This window comes from Martes martes (assembly GCF_963455335.1).
Source record: "Martes martes genome assembly, chromosome: 1".
In the NCBI taxonomy this organism is placed as follows: Eukaryota; Metazoa; Chordata; class Mammalia; order Carnivora; family Mustelidae; genus Martes; species Martes martes.
The window spans coordinates 154,472,824-154,488,520 of NC_137888.1; the positions used below are offsets into that span (position 1 = coordinate 154,472,824).

General features: G+C 43.9%; 2 protein-coding genes across 2 annotated transcripts; one reads left to right on the forward strand and one right to left on the reverse strand.

Moving 5' to 3' along the window:
- Positions 1 to 242: 242 nt before the first annotated feature.
- LOC308346977 (uncharacterized protein) lies at positions 243 to 8,232 on the reverse strand (the record flags this gene model as incomplete). Its single annotated transcript, XM_080810139.1, has 2 exons — positions 243 to 412; positions 8,094 to 8,232. 2 exons carry the CDS (start codon positions 8,230 to 8,232, stop codon positions 243 to 245), a joined length of 309 nt encoding a protein of 102 aa, XP_080666265.1.
- Positions 8,233 to 12,645: 4,413 nt separating this feature from the next.
- On the forward strand, positions 12,646 to 15,092 carry CCR4 (C-C motif chemokine receptor 4; the record flags this gene model as incomplete). Its single annotated transcript, XM_080813215.1, has 1 exon — positions 12,646 to 15,092. One exon carries the CDS (start codon positions 12,646 to 12,648, stop codon positions 13,726 to 13,728), a length of 1,083 nt encoding a protein of 360 aa, XP_080669341.1. The 3' UTR covers positions 13,729 to 15,092.
- Positions 15,093 to 15,697: the final 605 nt, after the last annotated feature.

Here is a 15,697-nt window from a genome sequence, read left to right on the forward strand (position 1 = left end):
AAAATGTGGAACACTTTAGTTCTGATCATTCTCCTGTTTGTTTTATTTTATTTTTCAAATGAAAGTTCTCACATTTTTATCACCGAGCCAACATACTAGAGCAGAAGTGTAGTAACAAAGAAGTCATTTCCCCAATAAAACATGTAAACATCTACCTGGAAGTGATGTTTACAGAGTGACAGGATATGAGTGTGTGACCTTTCATGCAACATAAATACATGTGTCATCCCACGTGTGATCCTTTACAGACCCAGCTTTGTTCTTCTCCAGTGCCTCCTCTTGGACTTATACCTGATTTTATTACCAATTTTCATCTGAATCCCCCGGGGAATGGGACAATTCTGGTTTTGTTTTTTGGCCAGGAATTCCTTGATCCCGAAGGTCTTATGAGAAGCTGTTTTGAGGAAGTCAGCTGCACACACCACGATGGCAGAGCGAAGGAGAGTGCTCCAGGTGGCTTACGTTTTATCTTTGAATGATATTTTAATTCTACCTCATATTTACTTATCTTCCAAATTATGCAATTTATTTTCATTTTATTAGGCTAATATTCCTTTGGAAATAAGTGTTTATTAATATTTTTCTCCACTGTTGCATCTCATGCCTTCCAGGATCATTCATGATTTTCATCATGAAAACTTGACGTTTTATAAATAAAACTCAAAACAGAGAAAACTCTGTGCAGTAGATAGAAAATGCATTAACTGAAAAACCTTAAGATGAATAGAGATGCTGAGGTCCAGTGGATATGAATTTTTTTCTTTGTTGAGCTCTTCCTTAGTGCTCTGATTTTTTTTTTTTTTTTTTTAGTGCTCTGATTTAATAAAGAGAAAGGGAAAACAAAAGACTGATCTTTAACCTTTAAAAAATTGTTTTAAAAAATATTTAAGTAATCTCTACACCCAATGTGGGGCTGGAATTCAAGACCTTGAGATTAATAAGAGTTGCGTGTTCCTCCCACCGACCCAGCCAGGTGCCCCAATCATCTAACTTTTAGAAGAAAAAAATGAGCTTCATTAAACTTCAGACATGATCCTTTCTGTAGGCAGACTCCGCAATTTTATGGTAATTCCAGTTGGCAGAATATTTAAGTTTGGTTTTATTTAATAAAATGACCAAATTAACATTATCAAAGCTATTTAGTGTTCTTAGTAAGAATGACAAAATTAGTAGCAGGCTCACAGCCCTTCTGCACTCTACAGTGTGAGGTTGTCTCAAGGAAAAGTATACTTGTTTGAGTTGCAAGATTAAATAGCACTTGTTGGGACACCTGGGTGGCTCAGTTGGTTAAGCGGCTGCCTTCGGCTCAGGTCATGATCCCAGCATCCTGGGATCGAGTCCCATGTCAGGCTCCTTGCTCTGCGGGGAGCCTGCTTCTCCCTCTGCCTCTGCCTGCCACTCTGTCTTCCTGTGCTCGCTAGTTCTCTCTCCCTATCTCTCTCTGACAAATAAATAAATAAAATCTTTAAAAAAAAAAAAAAATAAATAAATAAATAGCACTTGTTTCCCAGAATACTACTATATATTTCAAAGTATATTTTCTGGAAAGAAATGCTGTCTTTGAGCTTTAAAGACAAAATTTTAAATTTATCCTGAAATAACCTTCTTAAATCATGGCCAGCATAAACAGGGAAATTCTGCTGTACCTGCTGCCATCCAGTGGCAATTTTCCCAAAAATAGCAATTTTCCAAGAGTGGTCTTAAGTCTCTTGGGGGTGACAGACAGCAGATCCCTGTGACCCTGTCCAGGGCATTCTTGATATCAAAACTACATTCATAATAACACTATAAATTTATCTTTTTCACTCTAGTAATATTTGTCCTGATGGTACAAAAGGAATGGGGTAAAGCCACTGGGACCTTTAGACAAATTGAGGTAGTACACAAAACTGTACTCTCCTCACCTCTCCCAAGTGATCCCAGTGCCAGTTGAACCTCAGCATCTCCCGATGAAGCAAGAAAAACTGATTCTGTTACCTCTACCCTTATTCACATGGAATTCCATCTTACCTGAATGACTTACAATATATAACTATCCAAGTAAGTATTCTGTAGACATTTTATTGAAAATGAATGAAGTGAGCCTGTTATTTCAAGTAAAACAGCTGACAGTATTTATTGCTAATGATTAAGTGGAAACTTTCAGGTGAACAATGTAATCTTGGAAAACTTGTATCTGCTACTGTACAATGACAGTTTCTCAATACTTAGTCTTCTGATGAGATCAGTGATGATATTACTGAATATGATTTGGTAAATAGAATAATGGCCCCTAAAGATGTTTATATCCTAAATCCCACAAACTATGAATGTGTTCCTTTACATTCCAAAGGTATTCCATACATTTGATTTGAGATAGGGAGATTATTCTGGATTATCTGGTGGGCTCAGTGTAATCACAACGGTCATTATGAAAAGAGTGAGAGGTGAGAAGATGATACACTGTTGGCTTTGGAGACAAAGAGACCATGAGATGATCAGCAAATGTAGGTGGTCTCCAGGAGCTGGCAAAAGCAAGGAAACAGATTCTTTCCTAGAACTTCTAGAAGAAACTGGCCCTACTAACCCCCAGTTGAAAATTATTTCTGATCTCGGTCAGACTGCCAGAATTGTAATAAATTCATGTTGGTTAAGCACTTAGTTTGTGATAATTTGTTACAGCCGCATCAGAAAACTAATACATATTTTGATATTGTGTAATAAAATGTGGATGATTTCACATTTTCTTAATTTTCATAATTCAGCTTAGACTGAACCTTGACCAAACTGATTCCACTTCTCAATTATATGCAAAAGGGCTCATTTATCGGCATTCAGTTATCCATAATGTGTCTCCTTATTTCCCCCTTTTAAAAAGCCAAAAGACTCAAAGAAATATTATCTCAAAATTGTTAACAATGCATGCATGCCTCATAAAGGAAAGTGGGCCTTGGGATGTATTATTATACCATGGATAGATTTTATTACATGACCTATTTATTACCTCAGTTTCTGGTATGGGTGTAAATATTAGTCATATAAGTAGTCTTTGCATTCATGAGTATGTTTATATACAGGTACACATACAGGTGCACACACACATATATAAAGCTGTAAATATGTTCAGAGAAAGAAAAAAGTTATTTTGTCCTGAATTAAACTACCATTTTTCAGTACCTTTAGAATTATATGAAAAAGGTTTTATGATTAAAATAAATGTAATTTCATATGAAGCGTTACTTGGAATGTTCTCACGAGAGAACCACTGTGCCCATGTGGGTGTAAGGCAGCCACCTGCTGCCTCCCCAGGTCCCACCTAAGGATTCTCAGGGCTACAAGAATAATTTTTTTTCCCACTCCCTTCTTCATGGTAACTGATCCTGTCAGCTTCTCCAATGCCATGGTAACTGTGTCTCTGTTACTCTCTTTCCCTTACAGTCCCCCTCGTATGTAAAATGAGACATTACCATTGTTTATACTTTAAAAATATACAAACCTGTGTTTATATGTTTTGTGTCTCCAATTATGTATAATCAAGAAGAGAACATTGAGTTCAGGAGGAAGAACCTCAGTCAGGACTGACTGAAAGGTAGAAGGAGGGAATTGGTTATTCCAGAAACAGGATTTGGTGGTTTGTGTGTGTGTTGGTTGGGTTGGGTAGGAGATGGTACAGAGAATATGCCCTGAAGAATTGTTTATTTTTTTTAATTTCTAAATTAAAAAAATTTATTTTGAGAGGGGTGGAGGAGAAAGGGAGAGAGAGAATCTTAAGCAGGTTCCACACCCAGGGAGGAACCCAATGTGGGGCTTGATACGGGCTTGATCCCACAATCCTGCGATCATGACCTGAGCCCAAACCAAGAGTTGGCACTCAACTGACTGAGCCCCCCAGGTGCCTCTGTCCTGAAGAATTGTAATCTTGGGTGATGAAGTATCTCTTGGGGCATTTGGAGGAGACAGTTCTCCTCTGGGTTTTAACCAATAGCAGTCTCTCTAGATATATTGTTATGTTAGGGGTGGGTGGCTGATTTCACATATGGGATTTCACACATAAGGTTTCTGGGGAGTAGGACATTATTGGAGATTTTTTAAATAATAAAAAACATAGTCTGTCTCTGGAACAATCACTGAAGTTCATTGCTGAATACTTTATTCTGTTTCTATTTTTCTATCCTTGTACCGTACCACCAATACCCAATCAGGTTATTTTTTCTATTGTCAAGTTGTAGCAGTTCTTTGTGTGTTTTGGATATTACTTCTTATCAGGTATATAATTTGCAAATAGCTTCTCCCATTCTGTAGACTGCCTTTTTACTCTCTTGATTGTGTCCTTTGATGCACAGAAGTTTTAAATTTTGGTATAGTCTTTTTATCTATTTTTATTTTTGTTACCTGTCTCTTTGGTGTCATCTTCAAGAAATCACTGTCAAATCCATTGTCATGAAGCCTTTCCACTAAGTTTTCTTCTATGAATTTTATAGTTTTAGCTTTTATATTTAGGTCTTTGACCTATTTTGAGTTAATTTTTGTATATGGTGAAACTAAGGATCCAGCTTTATTCTTCTGCATGAGAATATCCAGTTTTCCTAGAACCATTTGTTGAAAAGACGTCCTTTCCTAATTGAATGAACTTGGCAGCTTTTTTGGAAATTACTTGACCGTATATGTGGGGATTTATTTCTGGGCTCTCTATTCTAGTTCATTGGTCTATATGTGTGTTTTTATGCCAATATCACATTGTTTTGATTGCTGTAGCTTTATTTTATACATATATATCTATATATATATAGAACCAATGCCCTTTATAATAAGTTTTAAAATCAGGAAATGTGGGACCTCCAACTTTGTTCTTTTTCAAAATTATTTGACCATTTCAGGTTTCCTCAGATGCCATATGAATTTTAGGATGGATTTTTAAAAATTATTAACTATCTATCTATTTATCTATTTATTTATTAGAGGGGGAGGGGCAGAGAGAGAGAGAGAGAGAGAGAGAGAATCTTAAGTAGACTCTGTGCTGAGCACTGAGCGTGATGCAGGGCTTGATCCCAGGATCCTGAGGTTAGGACCTGAGCAGAAATCAAGAGTCAGACCCTCCACCCACTGAGCCACCCAGGGGCTCCTGTTTCCCTGCTCTGTATTTGTATCTCTTGTATGTTCCAAGATTGTTTCCTTTTTTTTTCTTTATCTTCCTAAAGGTTTGTCAATTTTGTGTTTTCAGATACTGCAGTGGGTCTATTTTACTTTCAAATTGTGTTTAATTTCTGCTTATATTTATTGTTTATTTCCTCATACCATTTTTTAGTTTATTCTACAATTCCTTTTTCTACTGTTTCTTTTTCTAGTTGAACAGCTCTCACTAATTTTCATCCTTTCTTCTCTTCCCATATAAATACATAAGGGCTCAGTTACCCTCTCAGGCCCCCTGCAGCTGTGTACCACTATTTTGGATAAGTGATACTTTATTATCATTCTGTTTCAAGTGTTTTCTATTTTTCATTGTGATATTTTCTTTGACGTCCAGGTTCCATGCAAATGTGTTTTCTAATTTTCAACTGTACAGGGAGTTTTAGTTATCTCTTTAAAAATCAATTTATAATTTAATTGTTTGCAATTTTCTATTTCCTTATCAAAGTTTTGTCTGTGTATTCAGACCTCCCCTGCAAAATGACTTATTTGTTTAAGTGCTGTCTTGATCCAGTTTCGAGGCCCTGGCTAGAGGCTGATCAGTTCCCTTTTCTGAGCAGTAGCTTCCTTATCAGCATCTGGGCTCTGGGACTACTGTCCACAGCCCTAATCACCCTGGGACCAGACCCCAGGGAGCTAGGGACAGTTCCTCTGCCCCAAGACCTCAAATTATCCAAATTAGTCAATCAGCAGAGAACCCATGAAAACTAACTAACCTCACCCTACTTGTCAAACATAAGCTGCCCCCTACAGGCCCAGCTCGCTGTTGCTCTGTCCCTGGGTGCAATGCCCTGTGTGGCCCTGGCTGGCAGCCTTTTCTCATTTTAAATGAAAGTAAGGGGTCTTTGATGCTTTTTTTTTTTTTTTTAAGATTTTATTTATTTATTTGACAAAGAGAGAGCACAAGTGGGAGTGGGGAGGCAGAGGGAGAGGAAGAGAGAGAACACACTCCCGGCTGAGCAGGGAACCCTGACGTGGGGCTTGATCCCAGGACCGCGAGATCATGACCTGAGCCAAAGTCAGATGCTTGACCAAGCCACTCAGGCGCCCCCAAATCTTTTATGTTTTACTGCCACTGCTCTGCAGCTGAGTTCCACAGAGCTCCTCCTGAAGGCCTTGGGCATGGTTTCCAGCGTCACTTAGGCTGGTTCCTGTGGGCTGGTGTGGTATGCATGGCCTGGGGAATATACTTGGATGTTTTTGGTGTTGATATAAGGTTTGGTACACCAGAGGGCGCTGTAGTCTTATGTTGCGGCTTTCCTTCCCACTGGCTGCCGGGGCTGTGCCACACACCGCCCTGCCTTGGGGGAGGGTTTGCCCTGAGTGTATTTTCCTGGTCTGCTCCTCTCTAGTCAGGTTTGAGTTTTTTATTCAGACCAGTGGAAGATGGTGTCTATGAAAACCTCTAGAGTGTACGTGTTCCTGACTGGGTCTCTGGCTGTGTGGCCCTGAGCATACCTGTCCTCTCCCTAGGTTCCTATTTCCCCATCTATGAAATAGACATGACTGAATACTTGATCTTTCTGGGGAGGTGGGTGGGAGTATTGCTTAGTTTTGAAACCCCTACTGGGGGAAAACCTATTTAGTGTTTCTCCAGGAAAGTTAACCTTATGACTTTGCAAACTGAAAGACGGACATTCTCCAGGACAATAACTTTTGCAACTTGGAAACCTGAAATGTGCTCTTCGCCTTAGCACTAACTCAGAAATGGAATGTGGCCCACTGAGTTTGCATCCAAATATCTCCGGGTTCCTAGCCATGGCTCCGGGCCACACGCCATGCTCAGCTACTTCATGAGAGAAAGCTATTACTGTGCATCTTATCTACTGATTTCCACCACCAGCGCTATAGTGGAACGCCTGTCTGTCTCTGGCACCAACACTAGCTCGCTGGGCCTCTCCACAGTCCTCTGGCGGTATCATCCCTTTTGCAGATGAGAAGACTGAGGTTCACATAGCTATGATTGGGTGGCACTGGGATCCACAGCCAGACGGAGCAGGGCTCAGAGCAAGTGCTGTCAACCAATGCAGAGGCTGGAAGTCACGTTCATCCTCCCTCAGACCCGGGATGCTTCTCACGCAGGAAGATTGAGTTGAAGGAGCATGAACTGCCTTCTAAGGGAGCATCTCTGGACCCACAATGACCAGTGATAACACACGGTCATTGGCACCTCTGGCTATCACATCTTCTAGAACGCTAACACCCGATTACTCCTCCTCCCAGGCCAGGTCCACAGAGGCTTAGGCGCGGTGCTCACATGGGCTTGCCTGGGGCTTTCCCAGCTTCCCGCCGTGCCCCCAGCTCTCTCATTTGTCCCTCAAGGCCTTGGATTCCATGACAGAAACTTCCCCAGGCTCTGCATTTTTAAAAAATAGGGGGATTTAGGGTGCCTGGGTGGCTCAGTGGGTTAAGCCTCTGCCTTCGGCTCAGGTCATGGTCTCAGGGTCCTTGGATCAAGGCCCTCATCGGGCTCTCTGCTCAGCAGGCAGCCTGCTTCCCCCCTCTCTCTACCTGCCTCTGCCTACTTGTGATCTCTCTCTCTGTCAAATGAATAAATAAAAATCTTTAAAAATAGGGGGATTTATTTATTTATTTATTTACTGCTTCAGTCAATGAAAAGGAAACTTTGTTGAAGCCCCGGGGCTTTGGGCTAGGGCAGGAGGCCACCCTGTGGGGAAAGGGGCCTTATTTGACCCTCTTCTTGGGGCACAGGTTGTTGGTATGGCCACACTTTTAATGGCAGGTGACAGAGTGGGGGTGCAGGGAGCACTGGGGCCAACCATCTTGTTGCAGTTGTGTTTCTGGGCCAGCGTACAGAGGGGAGGCTCGATGAGACCACACTGCAGGTGAAGCCCCACGGGCAGGGAAGCCACTTTCTGGATATTTCAATTTGAGAGAGTATGGCCATCCTCCAGCCATTTGCTTGCCAAAATCATTTGCTTGCTGCTGGTCAGGCAGAATGCCCTCCTTGTCTTGGATTTTGGCTTTGACATTCTCAATGATGTCACGGGGCTTGGCCTCAAGGGCGATGGTCTTGCCCATCATGGTCTTTACGAGGATCTGCATCTTTGCATCTCTGCAAGGCTGCCTCCGCCAAACCAGCTGGCCACCCTGTTGAAGAGAAAGACGGTGGCAGAACCTAAAAATATGTTAATTCTATAAATTACCCTCTATAATGGGAGTAGATTCACTGGTCAAATATGTTAGGGGCTTTTTTATTCTATATCTGCTTCCAGAGGTCACAGTGATATTGGCACTGGAAAGCCCCAGGGGTGCTGCAGTATGGAGTGGTGTTTAACCTGAACCCAAGCCCAGAGTTCCCCGTACTGATCTGATCACAGATCTTCATTTCTTTTTCTCAGGGTGTCTGTGAATCTGGTTCTCCAGCTACATGCTGGGATGGCTGCCCTAGCTCAGGTCTCTTAGCTCTGTTGACATTCTGGGCAGGAGCACTCTTTGTCGTAGAGGGCTGTCCTCTGCCTTGTAGGATTTTAGCAGCATTCCTGGCCTCTTCCCGTTAGAAGCCAGGAGCAGCTCCTCCTGTCCCCAAAGAAAATGTCTCCAGGTATCACCCAAGTGCCCTGGGGCCAAAGAACCCCTTGGGACATACCACTCTAACTCATGCATTTGTAGTAAAGGCAGTATTGCCCTCAAGGAGTCAAAAACTGATTTGGGGAGGTGAAAAAAAACCCTTCTCTTTTTATGTATAAAGCATGGATATATGCATACCACATCATAAACAGTATTAAAATTTCACCGAGATGCCTTGGTGACTCGGTTGTTAAGCATCTGACTTCAGCTCAGGTCATGATCCCAGGGTCCTGGGATCGAGCCCTGCATCAAGTTCCCTGCTCAGTGAGGGGCCTGCTTCTCCCTCTCCTTCTACCCCTGTTTGTGTTCCCTCTCTCGCTGTCTCTCTCTCTGTCAAACAAATAAAATCTTTTTTTTTTTTAAGATTTTATTTATTTATTTGACAGAGATCACAAGTAGGCAGAGAGGCAGGCAGAGAGAGAGAGGAGGAAGCAGGCTCCCCGCAGAGCAGAGAGCCCCATGCGGGGCTCGATCCCAGGACTCTGGGATCATGACCCGAGCCGAAAGCAGAGGCTCCAACCCACTGAGCCACCCAGGCGCCCCCAAACAAATAAAATCTTTAAAAAAAAGTTTCAAGGGGAAGTGAGATAAGAAAAAAAACTGAGAGGACTCTTTGGGAGAGGTAATAATGAACAAAGGGTGACAAACGTGCTCTGGCTCTGGTCCCTTTTCATGCAAACTCCTTAGGAAAAATGACATTTGTGGCTCTTCGAAGCCGAGCTGGAGACAGTAGAGGGAAAACATCTGGAAGCTGGCAGAAGCTGAGGAGATGATGGGCAGAAGACTTGGGACTGCTGTGACTGCCATGCAAACTCAGAGGGACTCGGCCATGACCGCTGTCAGTGGAAGTGCCATGATTTCTAAGTAGAGGGCTGTGGGCAGGGGTCCTCCTGTTGCAAAGGGGGATTGAAGCTAGGTTGTCGGATACCATGTTACACCCAGTTATCGAACGTGGTTGACTACAGCCCTCCCAGTCCCTCCCGGACACACACACTCGCATACGTGTTTCTCTCCTCTGGTAACCCTTTCTCCTGCCTGTGTCTGGCCTCCCCCTCTGACCTCCTCAGATTCATACTCGTTGGAGGATATAGCCCATCATGGTTGCCTGCCACCAGTGAATAACGAACAGCCCGCTGATCCAGAATATATAGATCATTTCTACTGCAGGGAGCCGGCCAAAGGCAATTTTTTACATTAAAAAAACAACAAATCAATGTTTAAAAATCAAGAAATTTCTCTTTTAAAAGAAAACTGACTTCATTTTCCTCTTTAATCTAGCAGAGAGCAAACCTTCCTAGCTTTCAGTTTTGGGAAATGAGTGAATCTTAGTCACTCGTTTTCTGCTGCTTCTATCAAAAAAAACCCCACTTGAACTCAGCATAGTCGGGTGAGGGATAGAGCTGGTGCTCACAGGAAGCCACGCGCCCTTCAAAGGCACCTGTCTTTCTTAGCACTCTACTTCTCGAGCAAGCCTGGCACTGGCTCACAGACCTGCCTCAGAACTGCTGTCAGGAAAGCAAGGTAAGTGGGGACGGGGCCATTCCTAGGGCCTCGGGCCACAGGCCACACATGCTCTCCAGACACCAGACAGGTGTGTGGACTTTGGAAGTGCTGTAAGCTGGCCAGCTACCCAGTCCCAACACTCAGGCGTCTCCGGCATTCTGGGGCTCCCAGCCGGCTTATCTTATCTTGGAGCTCACACACCATCTACTTCTACTCACATCCTCCAAGCCCTCGTCTGATGGGCGTTCATAGACGCAGGTCTCTCTCCCTGTGCACATTTGGCCCCAGTCCACATGCTTAGGATATACAGAAAATTTTGGTCAGATATACACATTTTTCTGCTTCTTGCTTCTGTCAAGACTCCCAGGTCAAGAAAGAAAATAAGGCTGATTTCCACCACTTACCAGCTGTTTACTTTTTTTGTTCTCCCGATAATTTCCTAATTCCTCAGCTTCGTCTGTTCCTTAAACTTTCACTGAAAAAATGGTGGAGAAAGATTAGGATTGTTCTTTATCTAACTAGAATCTACATTCATTGTACAACATTATTTCCAGGGATCCTGCGATGCCCCTGGTCTTCAGGACCTGTTTGCAGGAGGAAACCCGAATCTCTTTCTTGAGAAACCAAATGTAATTTGTAGTTTGAGTGTTGGGGCATGAGGTGGTGAGGCTGGAAGGTAAGGGGTAGACATGAATCACCGAACACTGTTGTAATAAGGAACACAGGCTGCCGTTAAGAAGGAAGCAAGAGGAGGTAGCCTTGAGTCAGAAAGCCCTTCATTCCTGAATTACTCTGATTCAACACGTGAACAGGTGTGTAACTTTAAGAAGGTTTTAATCTCTTCACCTGCCAATTTAGATAGCAAATGAGGGTGGTTGGGGAGATAGAGGGATTTCATTTCTGGCTGTGATGTGCCTTTTCGACATCTGTCAGGCTAATTCCAGCGGGGATGGGATTCAGTGGACAGGACTGATTTTTGCATGCAGTTTTGATGAAAAGACCAGGAAGTTCTCTCAAGTTACCATCTGAGTACTGTGAAATTATCTGAATACTGTAGTCTTCAGAAGGGCCTTGAAAACACATCTGCTGCATTAGCATTAGACTGGCCCAGAAGCAGCGGGCCACCAGGCCTGGAAGGCCAGGCGTGTTGCCATTTACGTGATGTTCTAGAATGGACATGGGACTTGGCTGTGTGTGCCAGAGACAACTTGCACCAACTCAAGACTGCTAAAAGTCAGGAATTCTTTTTTTTTTTTTTTTAAAGATTTTATTTATTTATTTGTCAGAGAGAGAGAGAGAGAGCGAGAGAGCGAGCACAGGCAGACAGAGTGGCAGGCAGAGGCAGAGGGAGAAGCAGGCTCCCCGCCGAACAAGGAGCCCGATGTGGGACTCGATCCCAGGACGCTGGGATCATGACCTGAGCCGAAGGCAGCCGCTTAACCAACTGATCCACCCAGGCGCCCCAAGATTCAGGAATTCTGTGAGGTGGTTGGTAGCTGGAATTTTGTCGTGGTGGAAGTATTTGTACTATAGAAACTAGCAAACACCATAAATCAGAGTCCCCTACCTCCCCAGAACTGGTTTACCAGCACGTCACTGGGACTTGGGCCCCAAGAAAAAGGTTTGCATATAGCTGTGTGGCCTCATTTAACTTCTCTGAACCTTTTATGAGTCATCTACGTCATGGTTCGGTAAGGTCGCTTGGCTTAGAGTGCCTGACTTTTATTGGGAGGGTGGCAGGGGTAGGATTAAATGAATAATACCAGGGAATGTGCTTTAAAATCTCTGTCAAGCTTGCAGGAGGAATTAGAATTTTAATATAAAGTCAGGTGACCAATCTTGTAGCCTAATGATTATCTAAGCAGTTACTGAATTTTGGGAATTATAATCTGAAGGGGGAACATGCATAGATTTTTCATCTTTTTGTTTATTTGTTGTTTTTATGTCACAAAGGTGGCTCTGGGTGTAGGACTATTGGGAATCTCAACTGACCTACAAATGATTCAGTAACCCCAGACTACTGTTTAGAAATGTGTCCTTGAAAATGCCTCCTTGAGAAGGCGGTTTTACTGTCCCCACTTACAAATGAGAGAACGGAAGCTCCCCTCAGAGGGGTAGGAAAGGGGCAGAGCTGGACCGTGGAATCTGCTAACTCCCAAGGGCAGGGTTCTCCCGTTTGGCCGCACTGCCCTGTGGGATGGCACTGTTCCACTTGGGAAGGTTGGGAAGGCTGTGTGATGGTCTGGGGCAAAATATTAAGCAGCTATGCTCTGTATTCAGCACCATTCCGATTTGGTTTTGTTCTTACAGAAATCTTGTTTGCTCTTCCCCTTCTTAGCTTCTGGTGGGGCTCAGACCCGAGTTGAGGAGCTGGCAGATTTGAAAATGAACCCCACGGATATAGCAGACACCACCCTGGATGAAAGCGTCTATAGCAATTACTATCTCTACGAAAACATCCCCAAGCCTTGCACCAAAGAAGGCATCAAAGCGTTTGGGGAGCTCTTCCTGCCCCCTCTCTACTACTTGGTCTTTCTGTTTGGTCTCCTTGGAAATTCTGTGGTGGTGCTAGTCCTGTTCAAGTACAAGAGGCTTAAGTCCATGACTGACGTGTACCTGCTCAACCTTGCCATCTCGGACCTGCTCTTCGTGCTCTCCCTCCCTTTCTGGGGCTACTATGCTGCAGACCAGTGGGTTTTTGGACTCGGTCTCTGCAAGATCATTTCCTGGATGTACTTGGTGGGTTTTTACAGTGGCATCTTCTTCATCATGCTCATGAGCATTGACAGATACCTGGCGATTGTGCATGCGGTGTTCTCCCTGAGAGCGAGGACCTTGACTTATGGGGTCATCACCAGCTTGGCCACGTGGTCTGTGGCTGTACTGGCCTCCCTTCCAGGCCTTTTATTCAGCACGTGTTATACCGAGCGCAACCACACCTACTGCAAAACCAACTACTCTCTCAACTCCACAAGGTGGAAGGTGCTGAGCTCCCTGGAGATCAACATTCTTGGATTGGTGGTTCCCTTGGGTACCATGTTGTTCTGCTACTCCATGATCATCAGGACACTGCAGCACTGCAAAAACGAGAAGAAGAGCAAGGCGGTGAGGATGGTCTTTGCTGTGGTGGCCCTCTTCCTGGGGTTTTGGACACCTTACAATGTGGTGCTCTTCCTGGAGACACTGGTGGAGCTGGGGGTCCTTCAAGACTGCACCTTTGAAAGGCACCTGGACTACGCCCTTCAGGCCACGGAGACCCTGGCTTTCGTTCACTGCTGCCTTAATCCAGTCATCTACTTTTTCCTCGGGGAGAAATTCCGCAAGTACATCGTACAGCTCTTCAAAACCTGCAGGGGGCCATTCATGCTCTGCCAATACTGTAGGATCCTCCAGCTCTACGCCCCCGACACTCCCAGCTCCTCCTACACGCAGTCCACCGGGGATCACGATCTCCATGATGCCCTGTGAAAAACAAAGAGGCAAAAGATGGAGTTGAGCTTCCCAGAGTTAAGAGCTTGAAACTGTACTATAGTAAGAGTTCCTGAGCAAGGGGCAGGAAGAAGACTTACATCCACGGCAGAGCGTGGGCTCCTCACCCCACAGTCAGCTTTTCCTCTTGCCACATGCGAGTTCAGCGCAGCAAGAGCTCAGTGGGGCGCAGCCCTCCTCTCCCAGGCTTGCCTGCGGGGATGAGTAAACTGAAGGAGAATTCTAAGCAGCTTTTCAGTGAGGCTATACATAATACTGTAAGGGAAGGGCCGCTCATTCCCTTCTATCTGAATGGATGGTGTTCTCCAGGAGGAACTGTGGAATCAATCGCTGCTTCTTGTTGCTTGCTCCTTTCATGAACTTCTGGCTTTTGTGGAACAATATAGACGACTTTGACATGCTGTCCTATAGTTTTTCTAATAATATATCCGAAGCATGGTATATTCCCGGAAGCCAGGTGCACACAGGAACAAAGAGCGAAGTAATGAACCTGGACCTTGAGTCTTTTATTTTGAAGGATGACTTGTTAATGGAAGCCACACTTTTGACGCTGATGACAAGTGTAAGGATGTGAAGGCATTAGCATGGTCTGATTTCCAAACATGAAATACAAGGCATTAAAAAAATCCAAACACGTTTGTGGAAATTCAAACACACTTTCATATGGTTGTGAGCATGTTTTGTTTCAATTACAACAGACGAATATTCAAATTTCACAAATAATATACATGTGCAGATGTATTTATGTAGGGTCTCTTACTTGTGTACAAACAGAGCCTTCAAAACTAAAAATAACCAGGGCTAAAAAAAGTATGACAATGCTTCCTCAATAAATTAGAAGTGCCTCCTATCAGGCAAGGCAAGAATAATCAACTAACAGTTACTACTGATGTGGCATAAACAGGACCATCAAAAAATTACGAAGTTGTGAAAATGTCATCCTCTCTTTTAAAACATTGGCCGCCTTTTTAACTGTGGGATGACTCAAAATTTCAGCCAGTCATTTCTTACAAGTCATTTTAATCATGTAATTAATTGTTTGACACCATTAAAATAAATCTTTGTTCTTACAGCCTTAATCAGAATAGAGTAGACTTTAATTAAGTCGAGAGAGACTTATAATCCCTCCCCCCCAAAAAAACTGTCTTGCAAACTATTTTTTTTTTTTGTCTTGCAAACTATTAACTGAGTTCTCTGTTTCAAATGCTTCTGTAAGTTTACACATTATCACATGCTCTATGCTTATAAAGGATGCATTTCCAAAAAGTTGGTTTTCAGAGAAGTGATTTTAAAAGGGTAAGTGGATGTTGCCTTTATGGATAAAAATAAACAGACTTGTATATAGTCCCAGAGAGTTTTTTTCCTGACCTGTTTGTATTCGGTTTCCTTTGTTTTGTTTTAATTTTATTTGAGAGAGAGAGGGAGAGAGAGCATGAGCAGAGACGAGAGGGAGAAGCAGACTCCCTGCTGAGAAGGGAGCTGGTCATGGAGCTTGATCTCAGGACCCAGGATCACCACCAGAGCCCAAGGCAGATGCTTAACAGACTGAGCTGCCCAGGCCCCCTGTGCTGGGTTTCCTGACGGGGCTGCAGATGTGAGCTGATGTGGACCTGGAGCACTGGGCTGGCCAGTGGGAGGAACCAGAGGGTTCCCTGTCCCAGGCAGCCACGTGGGGTGGGGAGGCGGTGCCCTGTGCAGCAGTGACCAGGAGGCAGTACATGGCAGGAAGGGCTGGGCCGGGGTCTTGGGCGGTTTCCCTAGAAAACCTCCCTCTGCCTGGCACACCAGCCCAGCCCGCACTCCCAAGTGAGCCTGAACACATCACTTCTAGCCTCAGTTTCCCCTCGTCTATGGAGCAGAATATATTCCAGGGTGATGGAAGGAAAGATGATTGTTCCTTGGTAGAGCTTGTAAGGGTATTTATTTAATCACAGTGAGAGGGAAACTT